Source organism: Leptidea sinapis, chromosome 35, assembly GCF_905404315.1.
Source record: "Leptidea sinapis chromosome 35, ilLepSina1.1, whole genome shotgun sequence".
NCBI lineage: Eukaryota > Metazoa > Arthropoda > Insecta > Lepidoptera > Pieridae > Leptidea > Leptidea sinapis.
In genome coordinates this window covers 9,899,321-9,920,588 of record NC_066299.1, presented here as the reverse complement: position 1 = coordinate 9,920,588, position 21,268 = coordinate 9,899,321, and the positions used below count along the sequence as shown (strand labels likewise).

At 40.3% G+C, this 21,268-nt stretch overlaps 1 protein-coding gene across 2 annotated transcripts in view; it reads right to left on the bottom strand.

Annotated features, from left to right (window-relative positions):
- Nucleotides 1-13,096: 13,096 nt before the first annotated feature.
- Nucleotides 13,097-21,268, bottom strand: part of LOC126975211 (cytochrome P450 4C1-like) — a 41,166-nt gene continuing 32,994 nt past the window's right edge. The window contains exons 8-11 of one of the 2 annotated variants that reach the window (XM_050822998.1): nucleotides 15,953-16,083; nucleotides 15,766-15,866; nucleotides 14,104-14,292; nucleotides 13,097-13,342 (exon numbers count right to left, since the gene is read on the bottom strand). In XM_050822998.1, the coding sequence (XP_050678955.1) occupies nucleotides 13,188-13,342; nucleotides 14,104-14,292; nucleotides 15,766-15,866; nucleotides 15,953-16,083 (576 nt within the window). In that variant the 3' untranslated portion in view covers nucleotides 13,097-13,187. Of the gene's footprint in view, nucleotides 13,343-14,103; nucleotides 14,293-15,765; nucleotides 15,867-15,952; nucleotides 16,084-21,268 lie in introns of those variants that run through there. The other variant, XM_050822999.1, reaches the window with a different exon arrangement.

Below are 21,268 nucleotides of genomic sequence, written 5' to 3'. Positions count from 1 at the left end.
TGAGGGGCGAGAAGTCCTCGACCTTCGACCGCTTAAGGTCAAGATGGACGGACCCCTCGTCCGTCATGCGACGCCACAGTTGGGGGGTCACACGCAGGACGACATGTGTGAGGTGCGGATTGCGGCACCTACGACGGAAACATGTTTCCGTCGGTTGTTGGACTTTATGCAGGCCTGTGAAGAGCTCCTTATTTTGGGCTCTTAGGGCTGCTGGGACCTCCTTGGAGGTCACGCCGCACACTGTTTACTTGCAGTGTAGCCTCATACAAAAAGTTGAGGCCTTCGATCACCGATGTCTTAATCGAGCCTTTTATATTGCCGGATTTTTCCAGGTCATCCTTCGCCCGCTGGTAAATCCGGTTGGCATCTTTTAAGAGAGCTGAAGTGGGGCTCTCAGGTCCCCCGGCGCTGCTAGTTCATCCTCCGGATGGCGGAGTGTGAAAACCCCCATTGGTGAGCATGCGCCAGGGTTGCACTACCCGGCTTACTACCTGAGCCCGCACCGAACTCGGTGTGCGGCGTGACCTCCAATCGGAGGTCGAAAATTTAAAGAAGAGGCGCGCAGTGGATATTTTCAGGAGGGAGTCCAGCATTAACATTGAAGAAACCTTAAGAGATCGTTTCGTCATGGGTATGCTGCCGGGAGCGGAGAAGGAGAAGCTGTATACACAAGAGTTGACCGGACTCACACTCTCAAAGGCAGTGGAGCTTGTGGAGAACATGCGGAGTGCGCGCAGCGCCGCCGCCAGCGCGGGCGCTGCCGATCCTGTGACGGTAGACCAGCAGCTGTTCAAAATCGGAAAACGACCTACTAATAAGGGGAAAATAAAGTCGCACTATTCTTGTAAAAAGGAAGCAAGTGATTTTCACCAACTTATCAGGAGCTTAAAAAAACTGTGCTACATTTTTATTATGAGTTCTAGAAATAAGTTTCAAAGAGAAAATTGTAGATAACAGTTGCCTTAAACTATACGTGTTATTTAATTTAGGAACAGCTTGATGTACTTCGAGATAATCTAAAAAAACACGGTTACTTCTGTATTCCACGAAACAAAGAATATTTGCAGGGGTATTTTGAAATATATGAACTAATTTAACTCTACTTACGGCTTTATACTCTCTCATATTTCATTATAATCTAGAGTTGTTAGTATAATCACGTTGTTATTTAACGGAAAATCCTTTTTTGTACATAGAGTTACGTATTTCTAGGGAGCTATTTATTTTTGTTAAGTTGGTGTATTTATAAAAATAGCTTTTATAATGCGAAAAGTAACCGAATATTTAATTTGTATCATGTAATACCTATTTCTTACAGTAAATAGTCTATTACGTGGTATGTAAGTCAAAACTATAAATATAGGGACAAACTAATTTAGAGAAAATGAAATCAAACAGGTTATTATTAAATTTTTATTATTTTTAAAGAAATGTTTATCGCATCCATAATCAGCTTAATCAAGAGATGTTCAGAATAGTGATATTTTCTCTATTTTTATTAACCTTCATTATCCTCAACTTCGGAATCGGACTAGGTGGCAGCATATTGAGTACTTAAGCTCTTATAAAACGTCTGATAGTGTGATGGTATGTGATTATATTTACATAGACTCATCAAGTCTTTGTTTAATTTTTCGGATATCGGTAGCGGCGCATCGTATAATAGCACTAATGCCTGATGTGTTTCAGAAGGCTCACTGTCTGTAAGTCTTTTTTCCTCATAACTCTTCCGCTTCTATTTGTGTCTACAATTATTGGTGTCTCGTCATCGAATTCATATTTTATTTGCAATTCCCCGGACATTGAGGATCTGCTGAAATCTCTTTAACTTTACTCCAACTCACTTTGTTTCCGAAGTCATCTGTTTCCCGATTCTTATTATTGGCAACAAGCTTTTTGAAATCGAAAAAAATGTCTTGACTCATTTCTTTGACGTTGTATTTTTCACCTTGTACTTTTGCAATTCGAATTTCTTCTGAAATATAGAGTACGTGATTCTATTTGCTTTTTTCAATGCAGGAGTGCATCGAGTCACCCTCATATTGGATATGACCTTTCTGTAAAAATCTGTGCGTAATTTTTATACCTTATGCTTTAGATGCGTGAATATACAGTGCAAAAACAAACCGATTACGATTTTGTCCAGTGCAGTTATCCAAATAAAAAGAAATTACTTTGATTCCTTTCGGAATATTTCCATAGATAGCTGGCTATTTCATTGGCACCTCTTTTTGCTATTTGGTCATGACACAATGACCCCTTTTTGTCAATATTTTAATTACTGTGATATTATATACTGGGTACTTAATTTATAATGGAAAACTCCAACTTCTGATTGCGGCAAGTTTAATACTTTTTCCAAATCAAAACAAGCCACAGCGTTTTCTTTAGGATCGAATTCTTCTTTTTCTTGGTTTTTAATTTTTCTTATAAGCTCCTTGTTTTTAATGTGCTTTTCTTATTCTTTTTTCCACTGTTCTTTTTTTTCAGAATCAGCCTGCTGATATTACAAGCTGCAAGTTTCGCACAAATCTTTTTTTGGCTGGAAGAAGCCAATATTAAATTGTGTGGTAAATATATTATAGTACCATCTCTAGGATGCTGGAGTAACATTTTCATAATCTGGGTTATTCTTAATCCATCCATCCATCCATTCCATGCATTCCATCTAGAAATTCTCTTTGTGTTTGTTTACGGAGATACTGCGATTCTTTACGTGGAAACATATTAATATGATCAATGACACTTTTGGTTGGACGTGGGTAACAGTGAAAATGTTTAGAACTGGCCAGTTAGAAACATTGCTAGTGAAATTTTTTTTGAATTTCAATTTTAGATCTCTTTGGTAACCTAATGTGTACTACATTTTTCATTTGTTTTTGTGAATTGGCGGCAAATTTAAAACTCTTGTTACACGTGAAAATGAACCTGACGCGAGAAAATTTTCGGTCAATGATTTGTTTTTCCAATAGTTGAAAATTTAGCAAGATTTGCCAATCTAGGAGCTGAGTAATCGAAGATATAAAAATGAGGCTATGTCTTAAACTATATGTTGACAGTTCATCTATAGTAGGTTTATTAAATGCTTACCTGCTAAGGATTTATTACATACTTATATTAGATGGGTACCAACCTTGTTTTTAATTTAGATTGATCATTGATAAAAAAAAATATATACATGAACTGTAAAACAGACTGCTAGAGACAACTTTCCTTGGAATTCAATTGGGTGGGTAGTTAACAAGTCGGTAACTCAACGAATACAACAAGAAACGAAGTGACAATGACGAAGAAACGAAATGATCTGTCAGACTGTCATTGTCAAAGTGAAGTTAGCGTTGAGGAACAAGGATTTCACTAGTATCGATTTTTTATGTAAATCGATTTATTGATAATAAAATAATTGCTCAGTTCTGTTTTTTCCTGAGAAAATAATATATTTGATTATAATATTATCGTAATTCGAACATAAACTATGCACCTAACTAATATTATTGAAATAAAACCACTGGATCCTAATGTTATTTTATTCGATTAAAATATTCATTCGATTACATTTTTATCGATTTTATTTATTTTAATTTTTTTTCGGTTTGTAGATTGCAAAATGAGTTAGTTTTTTGTATTTTACATCAGAAAAATATACCCTTTTTTTTAAGTATATTTCAACTTGTTAACAGGCCCAAAAGTCCCATTCTCCTTTGTTATTTAGGTTACATAATCAATAAGCACGGGCTGAAGAAGTCATCTGATAAAGTTGATGCTATTTTAAAGGCCCAGTGCCTTTTAATGTTGGTCAACTTCAATCATTTTTAGGGTTAGTAAATTATTATAGAAGCTTCGTGCCTAACGCATCAAGTATTTTGAGTCCATTGTATGATTTGTTAAAAAAGCAAACTAAGTGACGTTGGTCCCGATTAGAGAATGAAGCGTTTAATACAATAAAAAAAATATTATCCTCTAATCAAGTATTGACACACTTTAATCCGGAAGCTAAACATATCTTGACTGTCGATGCATCTCCGAACGGATTGGGGGCTATACTTTCGCAAATTGGAGGTAAGGGGGAAGAAAAACCCATATCTTTCGCCTCGCGAACGCTCAATAGCGCTGAGAAAAGATACTCACAAATACAGAAAGAAGCTACTGCAATTATATTTGGTGTTCGCAGGTTTCATCAGTACCTCTATGGTAAGTCGGATCCATTTATATTAAGAACCGACCATAAACCGCTCCTCTCAATATTCGGACCACACCGAGGAATACCGGAAGTGTCCGCCAACAGACTGCAAAGGTACGCATTATTTTTAAGCGGTTATAATTATGTAATAGAATATGTAAAGAGTGCAGACAATAGTGCTGACTATTTATCTCGGGCGAGTCTCCCCGGGATCTCGATCGACAGCAGCGGACGACAGCGGGACGCGCGGGGGCGACGTCGATTCAAGTGATCACGCGGCCTATGTGTGTTTTGTTATTGAAGGTGCGCTTCCGATTACAGCGGACGAACTACGCATGGCACCCGACAGCAGTTTATGTAAAGTCAAGGCATTTATTGCTAAAGGTTGGCCTAAAAAAATTAAAGATGTCAGTCTTAAGCCGTATTATCTATGTAAATTACAACTTTCAATTGAGAATGATTGCATTTTGCGAGATCATAAGGTCATTCCTGAATCGTTGCGTTATCGTGTTATCACTGAGTTGCATTCCTCACGCATGGGCATCGTGAAGACAAAAGCTGAAGCTCGCTCACGATGTTGGTTTCCAGGTATAGATAAGGCGCTCGAAGACATGATAAGTAAGTTTGCGTCCATCTCCGACCATCGCCGGCGCGGACGCCCGTTGCCCCGTGGGAGTTCCCCCCGCACCCCTTACACCTTGACTTCCTCGGACCGGTTAACGGACGTACCTACCTAGTTGATGCGTACTCGAAATGGGTTGAGTTATATGATATGAAAACAACGGCTAGCACTGCAGTCATAGATAAATTGTACGAATATATGTCTAGGTTCGGGTTACCGCATACAATAGTTACAGACAATGGGACGTATTTTTGTTCACAAGAGTTTTTGTCTTTTTGCAAATTAAACGGTATAGCTCATGTTACTTCACCGGGTTATCACCCAGCGAGTAATGGACAGGCGGAGTCGTTTGTGAAAATTGTTAAGAAGGGTATAAAGTCGTGCCTTATGAGCAGCCGTAAAGCTCGCGATAATAAGCTTAAACTATACAAATATATGTTTGACTATAGAAACTCATTACACACAACCACAGGAAAATCACCGGCTCAATTAGTGTTCGGTCATAAGTTAAGGTCACGGCTAAATATAATGAACCCGGCACCGTCACCGCCCTCGTCTAACTCCCAAGGAGTAACTAACCTAACCATGTTCAATCGAAACAGTGCTCGCTAATTGACAAAGGCGGTCTTATAAGAGATTTTGCTGTTGGACAATCGATATATTATAAGAAAAATTCTTCTTCTTCTTTTACACTCTTGTCAGAGTGGTCGTGGTCGTCATGTCGAGGTTAGTGGCCTGTTTCACAATGCGACGCCACTCGTCGCGAACTGCCGCTCTTCTCGTGCATTCATGCAGAGTACCGTCGACAGCTTGCCTCACTTAGTCTGTCCACCTCATCGGGGACCTGCCTCTTGGTCTAGTGCCCTCGACTTTACCCTGCACTATTAAGCGTTCTATGGAGTCGCTTCCACGTCGCGATACATGCCCGAAGAAAGTCAGAATGCGAGCTTGTACGGTAGTGGACAGTCTCTGTTCGATGCCGAGCTCCCGAAGAATGGACTCATTGGTTCGGAATTCGGTCCACGATATACCGAGCATTCTTCTCCAGCACCACATCACAAGAGCATTGATCTTTTTCTTCTCACTTTCTCGTAGGGTCCATGTCTCAGCAGCGTAGAGGAATATGGGGAATATGAGAGCCCTTACAAGTCGTATTTTTGTGGTTTTAGTGATATTGCGATCCTTCCATATTTTCCTCAATTTATCCATAGCCGCCCTGTACTTTCCCCGGGGCGTAAAAAGAATAGGGGAGTCCCAGGCCCATGGGTGTCGTAAGAGGCGACTAAGGGCTTTTTAGAAGTGGGAGAGTCACGCTGCCGTCTTATGACGTCAGCACAATCGGGCCAGACTCGTCCGGGTTAATTACCACACTCGCACAGAATACCGGCGTGAAGTAGCGGCCTAGTGCCGCTATGTTTCGCATAGGTTAGTGTCGAGGACCGGAGGCCATCCCTTCCCCCCCCCCCCCACAAATTATGAGAGCGGTCCGTAAAAAGATATTACACCAGGAGGGTACCGGCTCTGCCAGAGCCGGAGAATCCCTCCCCGAGCACTCTCGCTCGGGCCGCCCTTCGTATTCTGGGGTGGGCACAGAACCGCGCATGACCAAGGACAAACGAGGCAGTAACACCACGGCACCCCGCTCCACGCTCAACGTGGACTTTTGCAATATCAGGGGAATTCACTCCAATTTAATCGCCGTCCACCACCACCTTGAGACGGCGCAGCCGGCCTTGTGTTTCCTTGCGGAGACGCAGATATCTCGACTAGCGATACGTCATATTTAACGTACCCCGGGTACAAAATTGAGCACAACTTTTTGCCTCATGCCGGGGTATGTGTGTACGTTAGGGAGGATATCTGCTGTCGCCGTCTCGGCAATTTTGAGGGTAGGGACCTGTCTACTCTCTGGCTCCGCGTAGATTTAGACGACCGCGTCCGTATCTATGCGTGTGTCTACAGGTCCCATAGTTGTAATAAAAATAAAAAAAGATCCCCTCCGCTGAAATCGTGGTCTTGGGTGATTTCAACGGGCACAATGCCGAATGGCTTAGATCACGTACCACAGACTACGCAGGGCGATCTGTGCATAATTTTGCATTGGCGTATGGTCTGTCCCAATTGGTTGAGTCGCCAACGCGGCTCCCGGATGTGGATAGCCACATGCCTTCCTTATTAGATCTTCTGCTGACTACACATCCCGATGGTTAGCAGGTCTTTGTCGACGCCCCTCTCGGAACGTCCGACCATTGCCTGGTCAGAAGTGTAGTGCCTATCCGACGCCAACGTCGCAGACTACCAGCGACTCGCCGCGTTTGGCACTACAAGTCAGCAGATTGGGATAGGATGCGTTCCTTTTTTGCATCCTACCCTTGGGGCAAGGTTTGTTTCCCTTCGGATGATCCTAGTGCCTGCGCCATTGCAGTAGGCGATGTGATACTGCAGGGCATGGATATTTTTATACCAAGCTCTGTAGTACCGATCGGTGGCAGATTACAGCCCTGGTTCGATGCGTCAGTTAAAGCAGCATCTGACTGCAATAAACAGGCGTATCGAACCTGGGTTGCGTCGCTGGGCACAAAGGTTCCGAACTGCAAAGTTCTTAAGAGGAAATATAACCGTGCCTCCAGATTTTTTAAGCGGCAAATCGCCCGTGCGAAGTCTAAGCACGTCGACAAAATCGGCGAGCAGCTTTCCAGTTACCCGACCGGAACACGCAAGTTCTGGTCGTTTTCGAAAGCTGCTCTTGGTAACTTCAACCAGCCGTCCACGCCGCCGTTGCACATGAGGAATGACACCCTGGCCCATACGGCAAAAGAGAAAGCCGAGCTCCTGTGCGCTCTTTTCGCCTCCAACTCGACTCTTGACGACAACGGAAAAACTCTATGCCTGAAGTACAGTTCAGACAGAAAACTGTTAGGCGAGCTCTGTTTTCGTTGGACGTCAGGAAGTCGAGCGGGCTGGATGGCATTTCTCCAATCGTGCTTAGAACGTGTGCCCCTGAGTTGACGCCGGTGCTAACGCGTTTATTCCGGCACTTTTATTCCAAAGACTCAAGTTTGCGCGTTTGCCACTAAAAAAACCCCATTTGTCGTATCACCGCTCTTCGAGAACACTTCTCTTAAAGCCGCGCCTAGTATCGGAATACTGGGTCTCGAAATCTCGAGCGATTGCCAATTCCGTGGCCATCTGGAGGGCAAAGCCAAATTGGCTTTGAAGAAGCTGGGCGTCATCAATAGAGCACGACAATACTTCAAGCCGGCCCACATTCTAGCGCTCTACAAAGCGCAGGTCCGGCCACACATGGAGTATTGCTGTCATCTCTGGTCTGGTGCACCCCTGTATCTGCTCGATCCATTTGACCGCGTGCAACGTAGAGCAGCTCGAATTGTCAGGGACTCGGTGCTCTGTGAACGGCTGGATCACTTGGCGTTGCGTAGAGACGTCGCTTCATTGTGTGTCTTCTACCGCATTTATCACGGGGAGTGTTCCGAAGAGCTGTTTAACCTGATTCCTGCCGCCGAATTTCACCATCGCACGACACGCCACAAGTTAGGATATCATCCCCACCATCTGGATGTGTGGTGGTCCTCCACAGTGCGGTTTTCAAGAAGCTTTCTCCCTCGTACTACAAAGCTGTGGAATGAGCTTCCTTGTGCGGTGTTTCCGGGACGATACGACATGGGTACCTTCAAAAAAAGCGCGTACACCTTCCTTAAAGGCCGGCAACGCTCTTGTGATTCCTCTGGTGTTGCAAGAGAATGTGGGCGGCGGTGATCACTTAACACCAGGTGACCCGTACGCTCGTTTGTCCTCCTATTCTATAAAAAAAAAGCCGATCTGGAGATTGCCATGCGTCGTTTGATTTCATCTATGCAGCCGCCATTATTTGAAATCAGTGCCCCCAGGTATATTATGTAAGTAGGCACTACCTCGCAATTTGCTACTTTCTTAACCTCTGGCGAGTTGTTCTTAGCACGGTCGACAATCATTACTTTGGTCTTGCCGATTCATTTGCCGATAATTCTGAGGCCAAAATCAAGACTAACGTTTTCCAGCCTGTGTTGTAGCTCTTCCATATGAGGGATGCTACTTGCGAAGAGGTACTACTACAGTAATGGAGAAATTATACATCCTTGTCGGACTCCTGCACTGGGGTGGAAACTGTTGGATAGAACCTCTTCGAGAGGACGTTATTTTCGAGGCCCTCCAGGTCTCGGAAATAACGTCCAGTTCTGTTACCGTTTCGTTTTGGAAGAGAGGGTTTTCGTGATGGACTTGATCTTGTGGTGGAGGTCTCTGGATTCGTGCTTATCAGCATGAGCTTCTAATTCGGTACATATTTTTTGAAGATGAGTGTTCTTATCTCTCCTGCATGCCTCCTGAATACGTGCTGACTTTGCGTTAAGGTCCCTCACGTTAGCTCCTGAAGCCTTCATCAACCTTCTTTCTTCAACAAGGGTTAAAGTACTGTCACTCATCCAGTGCTGTTGTTTACGTATCCCCGCAGGTGTTTTTGATTCCTTGACAGCTTTGGATATGAGAGCTTTCGCCTGATCCCAAAGTATGTCTGAGCTCTATGTATGGGGATTCAACTCCGTCCATTGACTCCAGTTTTGCTCTAATACAGCTGAAAATTTTGAGACATTGTCTACTGTTAATCGCCTTTGATTGGATGTTTTTCGAGCTGCTCTTAGTTTCAGCTTTATTTTAGAGATCAAAAGTTGGTGGTCAGATCCACAGTCGGCTCCAGGAAGCGTGTAATAAGAAAAATACTAGTAATAATAAATACATATGGTGTAAAGGCATTATAGAAAAAGAAATTGTAAAAATGTTTACATAATAAGTGATAGTTTGTCATTAAACCGTTTTAAAAAGCATAGCAATCAAATAATTAAATGCAGTCATAACACTATTCAATCTTGGGACAGCGATATCGGTGATATTAACAACCCGAGCACATCATTCGCAGAGCCTCAACAGCAGGATGTCAGTGCCAACGAATGGGAGGAAAGTGGAGGAGTACAGCGAACGCCACCGCTGTCACCAACCTCCAGTGTTCAAGCAGAGGTACAGTCGCCGTCACCGAGCTATGTCACCGTCGAGCGAGGAGTGCGTCGGCCCAACTTCTCAGATAACGAGGACGAGGAACCTAAAGAAGGACCTACGGAACTTCCGTCAGCCGAGACAAGAAAGAAACGCATCCGTCCTAAGATTGATTATAAGATGTTCTTTTAAAAGTTGTATTAGGTAAAATAAGTAGCGCATTATAAAATTAGTACTTGTACTATGACATATTGTTTATATATCTTTGGTGTATCTAACATAATAATTTCAAAAGTATATAATAATATTATAAGAGACTATTGGGGGAGGAATGTTGTGCATGTGTGCCTACGACGCACACACGTGTAACCTAACAAGTAACGACATAAAGTATCAATGATTAAACAGTGTGCTACAGACCGCCTTGCGTTTTAGTTGTGTTCGTCCTAGTACTGAATATGTGAAAAGGGGTGCACTTAGGGGTAGATTTATATATTGGTTTTATAGTAAAAGTATTTATTTACTTAAGGTACTAAACGTATCTATGATACCAGTCCTGTAATGGTTATAGACAAATGGTTAATGGTAACTTGAACCGGACCGATCAATGGTTACTCGCGTACTGCATCTCTACTATGCATTGGTAATAAGTAATAATGGTTAAAATGGTTACTTGGGCCGGTCTTGTAATGGTCAATGGTAACCAGGACCGGCCCGATCAATGGTCACCCGCGTACTGCCTAACTAAAGGCTAAAATATAATGCTGTTCGATGGATTTACTTCGAACATACTCCCAAGCACAAAGAAAAAATAATAACAGGTTATCAAAATATCTCTAAATTATAAAGCTATCATTGCCAATGCTAAACAACAATAATACTAATAATGTAAAAGAAAGCGAATGTACTAAACATACTTAGATAAAACTACCTTCGATAGCTCAGTTGGTAGAGCTGTGTACTGTATCCATAGGTCACTGGTTCATATCCGGCTCGAAGGACCATGAAAAGGGGTGCACTTAGGGGTAGATATATATATTGGATTTATGGTAAAAATATTTATTTACTTAAGGTACTAAATTAATGTATGACACTTGGTAAATAACTATAATTAATGGTTCTATGTGTCTGTACGCGGATTTCTACTATTCATTGGTTAAAATGCTTATGTTCGAAGGAAATGCATCGAACAGCATTATATTACAAATATTGCTTAGTAGATAAAATTTAATGTTAATAAAACCATGTGTTGCCTTTAGTAAGGCCGTACGCGGGTGATCAATGGTCTACTAAGCAATATTTGTAATATAATGCTGTTCGATGGATTTATTTCGAACATACTGGCGCGAACCGTCCCGCGGCCGCGGCAACGCCTTCTTTTTTTTTACATATCTACTAAATACTTTTATTATAAAAAAACAATTTTCATTTCACCACACACAACCAGCCCCTAATAAACTAATATCAATTAGTAGCAAGCGTCACATTCACACACGTTTAATGAAAAAATTTGGCTCGATTGACCAAAATGTACGATGTTAAGAATGGACTGTAGATTATTTGGTAGGCGCAATAAAGCAACCGTGAAAAAAGGAACAATGCATGTACCACCTACCTTCACTGCTCCTCGCCACACAGCATGCACCGGTGCACGGCACTACAGGAACCAACGTGGTTCGGGGCTCGAAGGGCGGCCCAGAACGTCTCGGACGGAACCTTCTCGTACGGCGGTCGAAGCGGAAGAGAGCTTGTGTAGGCTTCTGAGTTGCGCCCACACATACGTCACGCGATTGTCGCGACTAGCGCCACCGCTTGCTACCGGTTTCAACATAGGGTTGAAGTACAGTAGCGATAGATGGCACCTTAGCAAGTTCGATCTCCACAGTTGAAATTAACTGGCACTTTACCAAACAATATACAATGCAAAGATCGAACAAATACTTTTACCATAAAACCAATATATATCTACCCCTAAGTGCACCCCTTTTCAAGTTATAATTTTATTTCATGCACAATAATTATTTGAATATCAGAATTAATATTTAAATGCACACAAAGAGTCAATTCACCGTTTTCTGAAGAATAAGGGGATATGGTTCTATTGTTATGTGGAGTTAAGGAATGTTGTTTGAAAGTATGTTGAGAACGCATTAGAGATAGTTATTTTTTATGAAAATAAGGGATGAGACGAGCAGGACGTTCAGCTGATGGTAATTGATACGCGATGCCCATTACAATGAGGTGCTGCTCAGGATTTTTGAAAAACCCAAAAATTCTGAGCGGCACTACTGTTGCGCTCGTCACCTTGAAACATAAGATGTTAAGTCTCATTTGCCCAGTAATTTCACTAGCTATGGCGCCCTTCAGACCGAAACACAGTAATGTTTACACATTACTGCTTCATGTTAGAAATAGGCGCCGTTGTGGTACCCATAATCTAGCCGGCATCCTGTGCAAAGGTGCCTCCCACTCCGACTCCCTCTGTCGTTTCCTCTTGATATGAGATCTTCTCTCTTCTCTTCTCTATGTGCCATAGTATCTATCGACGGCACTTTACACAGTACCAGCTGGGGATGAGCGATCAGCAACAGAGCTGCTGTCTGGATCGTCTAGCGAATAACAAATTTGCCTCCACGGGAGTTACGCAGGCCCAAAACGGCTAAACCTGCATACGTTGCAACCCCGTACCCCGACGTAGTGCTGATCGACGCCCGATACATAACTCGGGTAAGATATAAAAACAGCATCTCATACGAGTGATTACGGCGGAAAAGTTATCGCCAGTTATTAAACAATATACATATAATAATAATGACAACAGGTCAGGTTTTACCAGTCGGGAGGCTGCTTTGCACTGGATGCCGGCTAGATAATGGGTATCACAACGGCGCCCTTTTCTGCCGTGAAGCAGTAATGTGTAAGCATTATTGTTTCCGTTTGAATGGCACCGTAGCCAGTTAAATTACTGGGCAAATTAGACATTACCTTCTTATGTCTCAAGCTGACGAGCGCGATTGTAGTTCAGCTCAGACTTTTAGGGGATTTTCAAGAATCCTGAGCGGCACTGCATTGTTATGGGTAGCTCGTAGGTTGTATAGGTAGCGTATCAATTACCAATAGCTGAACGTCATGCTCGTCTCATATTAGTCATAAAAAAGGTCACAGAAGTCCTTAATAGCTTCTGCAAGGAACAAGAGAGTTCGTAACAATCAGTTTTCCACAATATCAGGTGAAGAAAACTAAGGAAACAAATTGTTAAATAAGTTTAAATTGTTTTAATTGTACCCTAATAATATACCCATATTATTTAAACAGAGTAACATATAGATTTCTTTGTAATTAATTTCTTGGCAATAGCTTAATCTTCACACCATTTTCAGATCTTAGTATAAGTTCAGCGCAAAGTTGAGGCTCCATATCAACGGGCAGCACTTTAAATTTTTTCACGATCCCTGACAAAATCACTTTTAATTCCATCATGGCAAATCTTTGACCTGCAAATTCAATATGGTTATTAGGATAAGTGCTACAAGTAACATAATATATTTCTATAATTATTAATTAACTACTACCAAATTAGTACTGAATGTAGTTGTATTGTTGGTCGAGAAATAGAAAGTATGTATGAACAGCTCTTTGCAGTTAAGGAACTTATGACGGCTCAGGTTAAAAAGTAAGGCTTTAGTAAGTAAGTGACGACTACTTGAGAATGTAATATGGAAACACAAGTGAACATAATTGTACGTAATTCCAGAAAAACGTACTAAACCACAATCATGTCGAAATTGAGTTAAAAACAAAAAACTGGTCACGTGATTCATATTATCGGACTGACAAAAAATGGCAACCCTACTGTCACTCTTTAAATGACATCATGTCTTAGTAGCCCAACCCACATGTATGGAATACACAAATATATTTTAATATAGGTACTTTAAAGACGAGTTCCTTAAAATGTGATGTTTGTGGCTTGGAACGTTTTTCAGGAACTACATCCAATTAAGAGGACATTTTGAACACTGAATATGATTTTTCGATAGATTTAGATCGATTAAAATGCTTCCAATGGCAAATATGATATTATAATAATTCACTTCTTTTCGCAGCTGTTGTAAGAAAAACGGTGTCTACTAAGTATTTTAAAGAATTTTTAATAAAAATTATTAAATGTGTAAGTACTTATTTCGATGGAAATACTGTAAGGTACGAATGTTTAAATTTAAGTTGTAAGGTTACATCGAATGAGTCTTCTTACCAATGCAATTTCTTTGCCCAGCACTGAACGCTAGCCACGAAAAAGCATTGTTTGAAGTTTTAGAAGCTGATGAATCAAATCTCTCAGGTCTGAATGACAAGGGATCGTCGTATAAATCTGGGCTTCTTTGCATATGAATAATATCTACCATCAGTGCTGTTCCTTTCCTAATTTTCAATCCACCTAGATCTGAAATAACACCTTGATTAATACAAAATTCATTGCTTACATATACGCGAATATGGCAATATGTTTCTTGTCGCATCTTCTAATATGAGCTCAACTTTTCCGACTGTGGTTCTCTGAATTCAGAAACTGATTTTTCATGATACATTAGAAATAGTGACACGGCTAAAATATACACATTATACGCCCCACATACAATGCTATCATTCAAACCTGAAATTCCTATAAATTACTGGTATCCAAGAATCCTGAGCTGCTAGCGACGTCGCGCTCGAACTCGTCACCTTTCAGAGAAAAGATCGTAAATCTCAGTAGCACAGTAATTTCATTAGCTACGACATAATTCAAACAAATAAAAAATTAAAAGTTGGTGAACAAGCTCATGCTTGGCGACAGAAACAGGCGCCACATTTGTAGATGCCTGGTAATGTCTGATCCGTGCCACCTATGTAACCATCATTCGGCAACAATATACGTATATATACCTAGATTGCCGATGTAGTAGCAGGATATATATTAGGATTAGAAGTCAGTATTATACATTCTATGCAAAATAACGGGTGGTCTTAATGCTAACCGTCCGTTTAGAAAATTCAATACCAAAGAGATTTTAATCATTTGAGACTATTACTCGCACATTTATGAACACTTGTGGTGCATAAAAATGATTATTCCAAATTAAAACTTAAGACATAGTTGGTCTTTAACAAAACTTCGTATTAACTCTAAATCATTTTTAGATAATTATTGTCAGATTGTCTTATTTCCTTGATATTTTTAAGTCTCGATACCATTATTTAGCGGTCTCTAAAACGGTGAAGGCAATGTTATGTGTCCCAGAGGCTAAATGTGAATCCTTCGCCTATCCAGAAGACTTGGCAACGACTTCAAGAGACTGGTTCCTTCAGTAGAAGGCCTGGGTCTGGAAGAAAACCACGCACAGAAGCTCGAGATGACCGCTTCCTGGTGAATCAAGCATTGAGAAATCGCAAATCTTACGTCGAACACAAAAATACTCTAGAGCTCACTCCCTCTATTGTATTTTAGAGGTGTGCAAAACACCTTATGGACTGTCAGGCTGGCTTCTCGCTGCCAATATATGAAGTCGCCGTCCAGCCGGTGGTCCTAAATTACGAAATTGTGCAACGAGGACTCAAGAGGAGTGGGGTAGAGAATTATTTTCGTATGAAGCCAGAATATCACTATATTAGGGTGAGGACCGTAGGCAAGTACTGCGAGGGCAAGACGGCGTTTCGCAGAAGGTTGCTTTGAAGAAGTAAGTAAGTTAAGTACTATTATAGTGGAGGCTCAGTTATGTTTTGGTATGCGATTAATGTATTGGGCCGTCAGAAGTTAGTCTTCATACAAAACTGCACTTTGAATTCACACCGGTACATATCAGAAGTCCTAATTCCTTACGTACAACTCGGAAAAAAAATGGTTTTGTATTAATTATATAAATTACATATTACATACCAGCATCTTTTGTTGTTAATCTTCCTATTACGGGCACTGGCGGAAACAATCGTAAGGATTCTTTTATAACCATCTCTAAATATTTCATCTGTTGTAAATCGCTAGAACATGTTATAATCAATTATTAGAACATGTTATATTACATAATGCAAAGCTAACAGAAGTAGGTAAGTAATAAAATATTTACTTATAAGATGGATCCTTACTAAGGTCAGTTAATATTGCTATCTGTTCTTCAAATATTTTTTCTTGGATTGATTGTTCTTTTGATAAACAGAACAAAGCGTATACTACGCCAGCTGTGGTAGTATCGTGACCCTAAAACCAACGGAACATAAGTGATAATGTGTATTTTACAGACAAGAAATAAATTTATCCAAACAAAACAAATCTTATACCTATATTTACATTTACATTCGATTACATTAAATTAAAACTATCATTACGGGGAAGCGTACCAAGAATACTGGCAGCATTTCCACGTTGGATATCTAGGCTGATCCGTTGACCGAAATAGCTGCCAGTGCTTGGGTTGCCAGTAGCCCTATTGAAGCGAGAAGATAATACTTTATACATTCTCCACACCTCTGGGCCGCATGGGTTAAGTGTCTCAACACCAAACGGCACAAAGATGTAAGACTTGCAGACACCGACATATTTGTGAGGTTTGCTGTCTTCGGCAGTCGAAGTAGTAGCCCCAGCACCAGCTGACGTAACTTGGACATGATAAGGAACCAGAATGTCGACCCAAGTCGCGTCCCACACCAGCGCTCTTCCCCGTGCCCAAGCAATGTGTATTTTGATATAAATGTGTATTTTAATGACCCCATATATACACACATCAAAAAAGTCTAAGCAACATGTACTAATTTAAAATTTAGGTTGGTTTTTCACGTTATAGCGTTGTATTTTATTTTTAAAATAATATTTTTAGGGGCCTATGATGTAAAAACAACAGCTGTTGTCTTTATAAGTTCTTTTAATAACAGAAATTAACAATTTAGAATATAGTGCAGAAACTAAGGTACATAAGCAACTAAACATCTTTTTAACAAAATGAAATTTCTAAAGAGACTGAATTTATTGTGAAAGAATAGGATAATTTAATACAAAGTATGGGCTCCTCTGCTATTCAGAACTTGTCGGCAACGATTAGTCATTGAATTAATGAGACTGTTTATGTCATCTTGCGGTATTCGCTCCCAATGGAATTGTATCAAATCTTTCAGCTGTTGGGCTGTTGTCACTCCGTCCAACTCCTCCAAAACACGTCTCTGGAGCATGTCCCATGCGTGCTCGATGGGGATGAGGTCTGGCGATTGTGCAGGCCAGGGCAATACCCGGACGTTCTCCGTTGCCAAGTATTGGCTGGTTCGCCGAGCTGTATGTGAACGCGCATTGTCATGCATTAAAGTAAAATCGGAGCCAAAGGTTTGTGGAAATGAATGGACATAAGGTCTGAGAATATCCTCAACGTAATTTTCAGCGTTCATGTTTCCATTTACAAAAACGAGCTCAGTTCGGCTGTTCCGGTATAATACCCGCCCATACCATAATTACTGTTGATCGCTGTAATGGGTGAACTTCCTGAATGCACCTGAGCAGTATTTCCGGGCCGACGGTACACTCGGACCCTTTTTGTACCAGACCTAAACCCGAATCGCGACTCATGGGAAAACATAATTTTACCCCATTGCTCCTGGGTCCATGTTCTGCGTTCTTTACACCATTCATTTCGACGAGCGTGATTCCCGTGACGTATCGGTGGGTACCTAATTGGGCGTCGAGCTCGTAGGCCGTACTAATGCAGTCGATTTCGCACATTTTGGGGACTTACATCAACACCACTTGAATTTTGTATCCTCAAACTTATCTCTCAAGCGGTTAACATCGGCTGGCGTCTTGCAGTCAGTACCGGTCTTGCCGAGTGGTTGTACTCCTTTTACGGCCTGAATGCTGTTCGGCGGGTTCCCTTGTATTATTATAGCGCTGCCAAAGACGACAAATAACACTTCTATGAATGCCAAAATGCCGAGATACCTGAGATTGATTACTTCCCGCTTGCAACATCCCTACAGCTCTTTGCATATCGTTTGCCGTCAAATGAAGTCGCTACGTGACGTAAAGAATATCTAACAATTCAATTTTGTCGCTGACTTTATTTAAATGGTTGGTAAAATTATAAAATCAAGACTAAACGTAGCAATAAAAACGCACTTAAATTAAAAAAAATCCTTTGATTTAATTTTATGAAAAAAAAAAACAAAACATAGTCAATTTTTTTTTACAACCAGCCAGTATGTCAGTACTCGGCACGATCGCACTGGTGGCGCACGCGTCTAGCCACGACTAGTATTTCTTAAACCTCTCGCGTTGTTTTTTGGTTTGCTTTAAATAATTTACACAATTATGGTTAACTGTGGAAGTTTTGGTCAGGAAGCAAGAGACTGTGTTCAATGCAGTTCATGTTCTAGGAATTTTGACTACCAATGCTCAGGTATTACCGAGGCCGGGTACCGTAAACTTGGCATAAAAAGGAAGGCAGCCTGGAGATGTCCTTCCTGCAAATCTGGAGGATCAGCTGTTTCACCTCGTATAATTTCATGAGAAAGCGGCTTATTACCCAAGCCAGTGACATTGGATCAAGTCATGCAAGAGGTCAGAAATATCAAACGCACAGTGGATTCGGTGTCAAACATTGTTTCGGGTATCGACAGCATTAAAAGTGACGTCAGCGAGTTGAAAACCTCAATGGGTCAATTCACATTAAAATTTCAAGGTCTAGAAGAAAGGATCCATGTTATAGAATAAGCCCAAGCTGAGGTTCTGAAGCTAAGTGACCGTATTCTTACTATGGAAAGTGGCCTGAATGACAAAAATCAGTGGATGCGGCTCAATAATGTGGAGATCAAAGGTGTTCCCATGAAGGACCGTGATAACCTGTTTGAAATTATAAACAAAATTGGAAATAATATTCAATATCCCATCACAAAACAAAATATAATTTTTTTTGGCGAGAGTGCCTTCGAGAGATGGCCTAGCCGACAGGGCCAAGCCGATTATAGTTTCATTTTTAAATAGATATGTGAAAGAGGATTTTGTTGCCTCTGCACGTTCATTCAAGAAGTTGATTGCTGCGGACATTGACTTGCCAGGTACCTCGCCAATATTTATTAATGACCATTTAACTGTGGAAAATAAGATCCTTCTTAAGAAAACTAAACAATTGAAGGAAGAAAAGAACTTTGATTTCGTCTGGGTAAAAAACTGCAAAATATTCGCAAGAAAAAACCCGGAATCCAAAATAATAACTATCAAGAGCGAGAAAGACTTGTTAAAAATGCAGTGAGGTCTATTTGTTATAATAACTCAGTTTGTTTTATTATATTTATAAGTGTTGTTTATAATTTAATTCATAGCATTAATAACTTTATCACTAAGTATTTCCCGCTTCGAGGTATGTCATTAGCTGCTAATGAGCGACGTATTGTGTGTTTTGTGTTATTCTATTTTACTGAGGTGTACCTACATATTTTAATGCGGTACAGCCAAGCTTGTTTGAACCTTATATACTCATATCATATGCTTTATTATTTAACAAAATAAGCTAGTTATTCACTTATCTGTGCTGGAATTCGATGCAAAACAATGATTTCAATTTTTTATTTTCATTTTTATAAACAATTAAGAAGTATTATACCGGTTTCAAATGGCTAACCTATCAATTTATTATCAAAATTGTCGTGGGCTTCGGACTAAAACATTATCTTTTTACCGTAATGTCGCAATAAATAATTATGGCATTATTCTGTTAACTGAGACTTGGTTGCTTTTTGATAACGAGTTATTCGGTGAGAGGTACTTAGTTTACAGGCGTGACAGAAATTATGTTCTTACAGGTCAGAAAAAGGGTGACGGTGTGGCTATAGCAGTTCACCGTCGATATTCATCTTTGTGTAATGTGGATTGGTTATCGAGCGTAGAGGATTTGTGGGTTTCTGTCAAACTGCGTAACTCTCGGAGGACGGTAATTACATTGAATATATGTGTCTTATATTTATGCGATAAAAAAGGAGGTTTGAATTTCTTTCAACAATTAGATAGCTTTTGTCGGAATCTTAGTGACATAGTTGATTGTAATCTGTCACAGAAATTTCTTGTTGTTGGAGACTTCAACATGAGTGACATTTTATGACTTCAGTCTGATGTTGGCTATATACCTTCTATTCCTACGAATCCCCGAAAACAAGAATTTATTAATATTTATATAGGTGGCATTTTGGATTTAGTTTTCTGTAAAGACTTCGTTTCGGTTGCGCCTTGCTCCGACCCCCTTACCCCTGAGGATGCACTGCACCCGAGCCTAATTATTCAACCCTTATTTATCGAACTATGTGCACTTGACATACCAAAACGCACTGCTTATTCTTACATACAAGGTGACTACGACAAAATACGTTTACATTTATCGCAAATTGTCTGGGATAATAGCCTTGCTTTAGGCAGTGTTGACGATGCGGTTAATTACTTTTATTCAATCCTTTATAAACTTAGGGAACAATTTATTCCGATGCGTACTACAAAGATAGACAGTATCCGCCATGGTATAATACTCCATTAATAAAAATGATAAAAGAGAAATTTAAGTACCTCAAGAAATTCAAAATTTATGGTAATAGAAAGAAGAAAGAAATCATTTATTCTGCAACTTAAACCTAGTATACAAGTAAACTTAATTATTAATTTACATCAACATGCAGAATTGGAGTTCACCTCAGCATAATACTCATCATACCCACAGGTAATATGATCAGCGCTGGTCTTCCGGAGAACCCCAGGTGGTCTAGCGGATTATCAAACTACTTAAAGGTTATACATATTATATGAAGGGTTACAATTACTACAACTAAACTACTACAACTATAATAATAATAATATTACAATAAAAAAAGTACTAACACAAAACAAAAATTACATAAAATTTCATGACCTAATTCAATAATTAGTAATATAAATAAGAACACTAAAAGCAAATAATAATAATAATAACAAGTGAGTATAATTGCGTGATTAATTGGGTGCTAATTCTGCTGATATTAATAAGAATCTCTCTAAAAAGAAATGACAATAACAGGTCAATTTATTTTTAAATAGCACTAGTGTCAAGTAAAAGAGTTTCCTGTACTTTTCTTAGGGGGGATATTATTCCATATTTTGGCTGACGCAAATCGGAAACTTCCTCTGAATAAGTAGCTGTGGCATGACTCTGCGTCAAAAGCTGCGTTGCGCATTGCCGTGTGCCTAGACAACGACGACTTGATGCCCATGACAACTTATCATACAAATATGAAGGAGCTTTATACTTAATGACATCAAAGAGAAGACAAGCGAGATGGAATTTGCGCCTGTGTCTCATTTTAAGGATTGAGTGTCTATTTAAGTAAGGTGTTACATGGGCTCTCAAAGGGATATTAAAACAGAAATGGGCGCACGCATTCTGAAC